General features: G+C 46.0%; 2 protein-coding genes across 3 annotated transcripts in view; one reads left to right on the forward strand and one right to left on the reverse strand.

Annotated features, from left to right (window-relative positions):
• ZDHHC3 (zinc finger DHHC-type containing 3) overlaps positions 1–569 on the reverse strand; it is a 67,168-nt gene extending 66,599 nt beyond the window's left edge. For both annotated transcript variants that reach the window (XM_027871903.1, XM_027871906.1), the window contains exon 1: positions 506–569. The gene's annotated coding sequence lies outside the window, so the exon portion shown is untranslated. The remainder of the gene's footprint in view (positions 1–505) is intronic.
• A 117-nt stretch (positions 570–686) lies between these two features.
• EXOSC7 (exosome component 7) overlaps positions 687–7,224 on the forward strand; it is a 47,568-nt gene continuing 41,030 nt past the window's right edge. The window contains exon 1 of the mRNA XM_027871963.1: positions 687–797. Coding sequence (XP_027727764.1) covers positions 741–797 — 57 coding nt within the window. The 5' untranslated portion in view covers positions 687–740. The remainder of the gene's footprint in view (positions 798–7,224) is intronic.

The following is a 7,224-nucleotide window of genomic DNA, read 5'->3' on the forward strand; positions in this document are numbered from 1 at the left end:
GAGCAAAGGGAGGGGCAGGGGGTAATAGGGGAGCAAGGGGAGGGACGGGGGAAGCAGGTGACAATGGGGAGGGGCAGCGGTAAAGGGGAGCAAAGGGAGAGGCAGAGAGTAACAGAGGAGCAGGAAGGGGGGGTGACAATGGAGACGGGGAGGGGCAGTAGGTGGCAGGGGGCAAAGGGCAGTTGAAGAGGAGGGCAGGACGGGAAGGCAGCCAGAGTGGGACAAAAACACTCGGAGGACAGGGGAGAGCGGGAAGGGGTGAGCGGCACAAGGGGAGCACGCAGCTCCCGAGGCGGCTGCAGCTTGCTCCGGCGGACTTAGTCCAGCTCCACCTCGGAGCGGAAGAGCCTTGCCGGTCGGCCGGCAGGTGCCGGGACCGCCGTCTTGCCCTCGGTCCGTCCCCAACTGTCCCCGGCGCTGCCGTCGCCGCCCCCTCGCCCTCCCACCTCCGCGCTGGGGGCCGCGGCCGCTCCCGGGCTCGGGGGCCGCGGCTCCTGGGACTCACCCAGACTCCGGGGCGGGGCGCAGGAGCAGCCCATCGGGCTCCAGGCGGGAGGCGGCGGCGGCGGCGGCGGCAGGAGCGGCCGCCGCTCGCTGATGACGCAGCGGAGAGCGGCCCCCGGGGCCCGGCGCGGGTGGATGACGCCACAGCCGTGCGGGCAGCGCGACGTCCGGAGCGGCGCCGAGGCGGAGGGTTCGGAGGCGGCAGCGGGGGCCGAAGCGTGGCCGGACGGGGCATCATGGCGTCCGTGGCGCTGAGCGAGGCGGAAAAGGTTTACATCGTGCACGGCGTGCAGGTAACGAGCGAGGAGACGAGGCGAGGCCGGGACTCCCTCCCGCCGCGGCTGCGGCCCCGGCGCGCTCGCCTCAGCCTTCCCAGACGCCCCCAATGCGCGTGCGCCCCTGCTTTCGCCCGTTCACCGGCTCTGCGCGCGCACTTGGGGGCTGGGGATTGGGGGCAACGCTTAGAGATCTTCGACTCTAGAGCTGGAGGGGAGGGACCTCTCAGCCTCCTCTTTCTTTCCGGTGGGGAAACTGAGACCTCAGGAGGAGGTTAAGCGGCTGGCCCCAGGCCCCAGAGAGTTAATTAAGCTCCTAGGACTGGGGCGAGTCTCCAGCGAGATGATGTTTGTAAAGCTCGTCGTGAACGTCAGGAGGTGTTCGTGTTACCCAGAGTCCTTCAGGCAGCAGAGAATTGGAACCCAGGTCCTCTGCCTCTGGGTCAGATAAGATGTGTTTGTCTCTTAAGCTCTTCCCCTGGCCCTGGGCTCCGCTTCCGAGGTGAACCCAGCTCTTGGCAGGCAATCTAATGAAACAGTGTAGCTGGGCAGGTATCTTGAGGTTACATTGTAGCTGGGCGGGAAGTCGGGGTCCGGAGCTGGCGCTTTCCCTGGTTCCTTAGAGCTGTGGTTTTTACTCCAGGCGAAGAGACCACAGAGCACCTTTCTTTAGCCCTAGAGGTTGCCTCGGTTAGCATCTGTCATCAGTAGTACCCATAGATTTCCCAGATTTAAGGGCTGAAGGAACCGCAGAGGCGCCTGTTAGAAGTAGGGGAGGAAATTTAGGCCCAGAAAAGGAAAATAATGTCTTCTTAGTCATTCCTGCCTGTTTACCGATAGAAGATGATGTACTCTGTCAAATTGCTTTGAAAATTTACAATTCCATAAGTGGGTGAGGTGCTGTTGTGAAAAAGATTTCAAAGTTGGTATTGTTGCTTTGGAAGCTAAGAGAAGTGGCTATTACCCCCAGGGTTTGGCGATATGTGTACCAGAAGGTGTTGGGATGGTTTATTTGGCCTGAACGTAGGCAATCAACCTGTGAAAGAGACATCCCTTCCCCTGCCCCCCAACGCAGAAAACAACAGCAGAATATTGACCTTCCTCTGCTGTCATAGTTCTTGATCCTCACTCTCCCAGGTAGTCCATTAGAGTTGTGGACACTGCCACACTCCATTGCCTCCTTCCCTCTCTATTCCCCTTCCTTTACCCTCTTCAATATAATCACATTTAAAGCTGTCCAAAGTGGTTTCAGATGCCTGCCCGACTCATTATGTTTTATTGGCTAGGATCATTAGTACTCTCTGCTGTAGATTAATGCAGATTTGCTTTTCAATTGTTCCTCTCTGTCATCTGCATTATCACCGTTTTATAGCTGAGGAAACTGAAGTACACAGTAGCAATTTACCCACTGGTTGAATTTTGAGCCTGCGGGTAATAGAAAGAGCTCTTCATTCCATCTTTTTAATCTCTAGTTTATCCAACTGAACCCCGTGCAGTCTCCCTGGAAAGCTGGGGAAGTAGAAAGGAGACTTGTTAATAAAGCTTCACTAAACAAATCACCTGGGTCTTCCAAGGGAAGGAACCTTTTGCGTGAGCCACGTTTAGTCACTTGACTTGCTCCACAAAAGGATGCTTTTCACTACTATAGGTCTGGTTGGGTGTATCTGGGATTCTGTCTATTTATTTTGCCTCTTATTTCTTTTCTTCATTTCATCACCACCACCACAGGAGTTTAGTCATCTTGGGTCAGATATCCATTCTACATTTCAGTATTTTGTCTCTGGCAGTGTTAACCGAAGCATGGGGTGTTTTAAAAAAAAAAGTTTGTTAATCCACCATGGTTTATCCTTTGCTCATTCTCTCTAGTCAAGACAAAAACATGTCCCCTAATTTTGTGGTGGCTATTTTTAATTTTTTTCTTTTTTTTAAAAAATAATTTATTTTTCTCTTTTTGTTAATTTATTTTTAGTTTTCAACATTCACTTCCACAAAGATTTTGAGTTCCAATTTTTCTCCCCATCTCTTCCCTCCCCCCACCCCAAGACAGTGTGTATTCTGAATATCCATCCCTTCCCCCAATCTGCCCTCCCTTCTATCACCCCCTCCCTTCTCTTATCCCCTTCCCCTTCTGTTTTCCTGTGGGGCAGGATAGATTTCTATACCCCATTGCCTGTATATTTTATTTCCCACTTGCATGTAAAAACAATTTTTAACATTCGTTTTTAAAACTTTGAGCCCCAAATTCTCTTCATTCCTCCCTCCCCACCCACCGTCATTGAGAAGGTAAGCAATTCGATATAGGTTATACATGTGTAGTCATACAAAACACTTCATAATGGTCACGTTATGAAAGACTATATGTCCCTCCATCCTCCCAGTACAATTGTCTCTTACCCCTAATTTTATTTTTTAGATATCATCCCTTCATATTCAACTCACCCTGTGCCCTCTGTCTATATTCCCTTCAACTACCCTAATAGGGAAAAAGGTCTCATGAGTTACAAATATCATCTTTCCATGTAGGAACATAAACAGTTCAACTTTAATAAGTCCCTTATGATTTCTCTTCCCTGTTTACCTTTTCATGCTTCTCTTGAGTCTTGTATTTGAAAGTCATATTTTCTATTCAGCCTCTCTGCTTCCCACTATCCCTTCTATGTACAAAATGGGCTGCTTACCTGTTAACACGTGCTGATAACTAGATAAGAGAAATTGTAGGTGTTCAACCAGCTCATCCCGATTCTGCCGCTGGCTTTTATCAGACTGAAGGAAATAATTAAGAACCATTAAAAATTTTTTTCTATTCAGTTCTGGGCTTTTCATCAAGAATGCTTGAAAGTCTTCTATTTCATTAAATGTCCATTTTTTCCCCTGAAGGATTATACTCAGTTTTGCTGGGTAGGTGATTCTTGATTTTAATCCTAGCTCCTTTGACCTCTGGAATATCACATTCCAAGCCCTTCAGTCCCTTAATGTGGAAGCTACTAAATCTTGTGTTATCCTGATTGTGTTTCCACAATACTTGAATTGTTTCTTTGTGGCTGCTTGTACTATTTGCTCCTTAACCTGGGAACTCTGGAATTTGCCTATAGTATTCCTAGGAGTTTTCTTTTTGGGATCTCTTTCAGGAGTTGATTGGTGGATTCCTTCCATTTCTGTTTTACCCTCTGGTTCTAGAATATCAGGACAGTTTTCCTTGATAATTTCTTGAAAGATGATATCTAGGCTTTTTTTTTTTTCATCATGGCTTTCAGCTAGTCCAATGATTTTTAAGTTATCTCCCCTGGATCTATTTTTTCAGGTTGTTTTCCAATGAGATATTTTACATTGTTTTTTATTTTTTCATTCTTTTTGTTTTGTTTTATAATTTCTTGATTTCCTCATAGAGTCATTAGCTTCCATTTGCTCCATTCTAATTTTTAAGGAATTATTTTCTTCAATGAGCTTTTGGACCTCCCTTTCCATTTGGCCACTTCTGCTGTCTAAGGCATTCTTCTCATCATTGGCTTTTTGGACCTCTTTTGCCATTTAAGTTAGTCTATTTTTAAGGCATTTTTTTCTAAAGTATTTTTTTGGGGGGGTCTCCTTTAGCAAGCTGTTGACTTGTTTTTTATGATTTTCTTGCATCACTCTCATTTCTCTTCCCAATTTTTCCTCTGCTTCTCTTACTTGCTTCTCAAAATCCTTTTTGAGCTCTTCTATGGCCTGAGACTAATTCATATTTTTCTTGGAGGCTTTGGATGTAGGAGCTTTGGCTTTGTTTTCTTCTTCTGGTTGTATGTCTTGATCTTCTTTGTCGCCAAAGTAAGATTCTGTAGTCTGAGTTTTTTTCCTCTGTTTGCTCATGTTCCCAGCCAATTACTTGACTTTTTTTTAGTTCTTTGTTAAGGTAGGGCTCTGCTTCCAGTGTGAAGGGTGCATTGTCCCAAGCTTCAGGAGTTTTGTGCAGCTGTTTTCAGAGATACTTCTAGGGACCTGTAAATTTTCAGTTTTTCCAAGGTGGTATGATCAAGGGCGAGGTGTTTACTCCTTTCCTGGCCTGTGCTCTGGTCTATGAGTGACCACAAGCACTGTTTTCTGTCTTGGAGCTGTGAGGAGGATTCTCTCTCTACCGCTGTCACAAGCTCCCCCACTCCAGCGCTTCTTCTTGCCCCAGGACTACGACCCGGATCCAAACATGGGCAAAGCAAGAGAATCCTGCCTCAGAGCCAGCAGAGATCCGTGCAGTCCCCGCTTTGATCAGCCACTCGGTGCCCTCACTGTCAGTGAACTGAGAGCTCCTGAGGCAGCCGTGGCCCTAGGGCTGTGCAAAGGCTGGGGTGGGACAGTGCTCCTCTCACCCAGGTCTAACAGACCTTTCCTACTGACCTTCTAAGCTATAATTGGCATTTGTGGGTTGAGAAGTCTGGAAACTGCCACAGCTATAAGTGATTCAGTCCCTTGTGTGAGCCATGCAGAAATGCGTTCCTCTCCCAGCCTGGCACAACAGATCTTTCCTATCAACCATCCAGTTTGTCTTGGGCTGGAAATTTATTTCACGCTGTCTTTTTGTGTCTTCTGCTGCTCTAGAATTTAGAGTCATTTTTTTACAAGTATTTGAAGGAGTTTGGGGGAGAGCTCAAGCAAGTCACTGCTTTTACTCTGCCATCTCCCCCAAACTCTAATTTATTTTTTTTTTTCGTTTTCAGTATTCACTGTCATAAGATTTTGAGTTTTAAATTTTCTCCCCTTCCTTCTTTCCCCCCCCCTCCCCAAGACGGTGTGCAATCTGATATAGGGTCTACTTATACATTCATATTAAGCATATTTTCCCATTAGTCATCATGTAAAGAAGAATTAAAACTGATGGGAGGAACCACGAGAATGAAGCAATAAAGCAAAACAACAAAAGAAAAGGAGAGCAAATAGTATGCATTCAGACTCCATAGTTATTTCTCTGGATACGGACAGCATTTTCCATCATGAGTCCTTTGGAGTTGTCTTAGATCTTTGCATTGCTGAGAGGAACCAAGTCTATCAAAGTCAATCATTGCACAATGTGGTTGTTACTCTGTACGATGTTCTCCTGGTTCTGCTCATTTCACTCAGCATCAGTTCATATAAGTCTTTCCAGGTTTTTCTGAAGTTCGCCTGCTTGTCATTTCTTATAGCACGGTATTATTCCATTACATTCATATACCACAACTTGTTCAGACATTCCCCAATTGACAGGCATCCCCTCAATTTCCAATTCTTTGCGTGGTGGCTATTTTTAATAGTCTTGGCTGTAGAGCAACATTTCCACAAACTATGTGTTGCATGGAATCCTAATGTTCTATATGATAGGGACAGAAGTTCCATGTGAGAATTTTGGTGCTCATTATACTTCTCTAAAACATTAAATATGAAATTATGTCTTTATAAAAAAATGAAATACAGCAGCTTTTAGTATGAAAATGGAGTTAATTTTCTCTCCTGCTCCATAACTTCCATAACTTCCATACCTCCCGGCTCCACTTTATTTAAACGTTTTAAATTTTCTTTTTAAGGAAAGTTTTGGAAAGTTGTTTTGAGTTTTTTGGGGGGAAGGTGGAAGGCAGTTGGGGTTAAGTGACTTGCCTAGGGCCACATAGCTAGTGTCTATCACTTACTACACCAAAGCTTCTGAAAGGCTGAGCATCCCCAGCATTGTGATCAGTCTGGGCAGCTGCATGGAGGGGGAGGATTCAGTGTTATGTACAGGACATAGCAAGGAGGCCACTTTGGCTAGAATGTAGAATGCATGTAAGGTAGGAATAAGAAATCAGTCTGGAAGGTTGGGGCCAGATCATGAAGGACTTTACATGCCGAACTGAAAAGGTGGTGGTGGTTCTAATCTTGGAGCCTCTTGAGTAGGGGAATGGCATGGACAGGACCTATGTTTTAGCTGCCACTGTCCCTTGTGGCAGCTTTGTGGAGGATGGGTTAGAGAGGGGAGAGACTGGAGGCAGGGAGACTATTTACAAGAATCCAGAGCAGAGATGATCATGAGGGGCTATTTGAGTTGGCCTTTACAGAGGTTGTAGAGATATAATTGGCCAGATTTGGTCACTGAGAAGGAGAGTGAGGAAAAATGAAGAGTTTAAGGGGGATTTTGAATTACTGAGAGCTAATGAGAGCACCGAGAGAAAGAGTATAGAGAAGAAGGCCCAGGACAGAACCCTGGAGTTAGGACATAGGAGGAGAGCCAGCAATGTGGGCTTCTTCCTGTATTTGTTTGAATTTCTTTTTTTTTTTTTTTTTTTTGTTATTTCTTATGTCAGAATGTCATTACGTTCATAGACCATTTTTTCAGCTCTTCCCCAGCTGATGGACACTTACATGCAATTTGTTTCCATTTTTTGGGTACTAAACAAAATGCTACTATGACTATTTTGGCGCACACACACACACACACACACACACACACACACACACACACACACAC

The sequence above is a fragment of the Vombatus ursinus genome, unplaced genomic scaffold (genome assembly GCF_900497805.2).
Source record: "Vombatus ursinus unplaced genomic scaffold, bare-nosed wombat genome assembly UNPS02014799.1, whole genome shotgun sequence".
NCBI lineage: Eukaryota > Metazoa > Chordata > Mammalia > Diprotodontia > Vombatidae > Vombatus > Vombatus ursinus.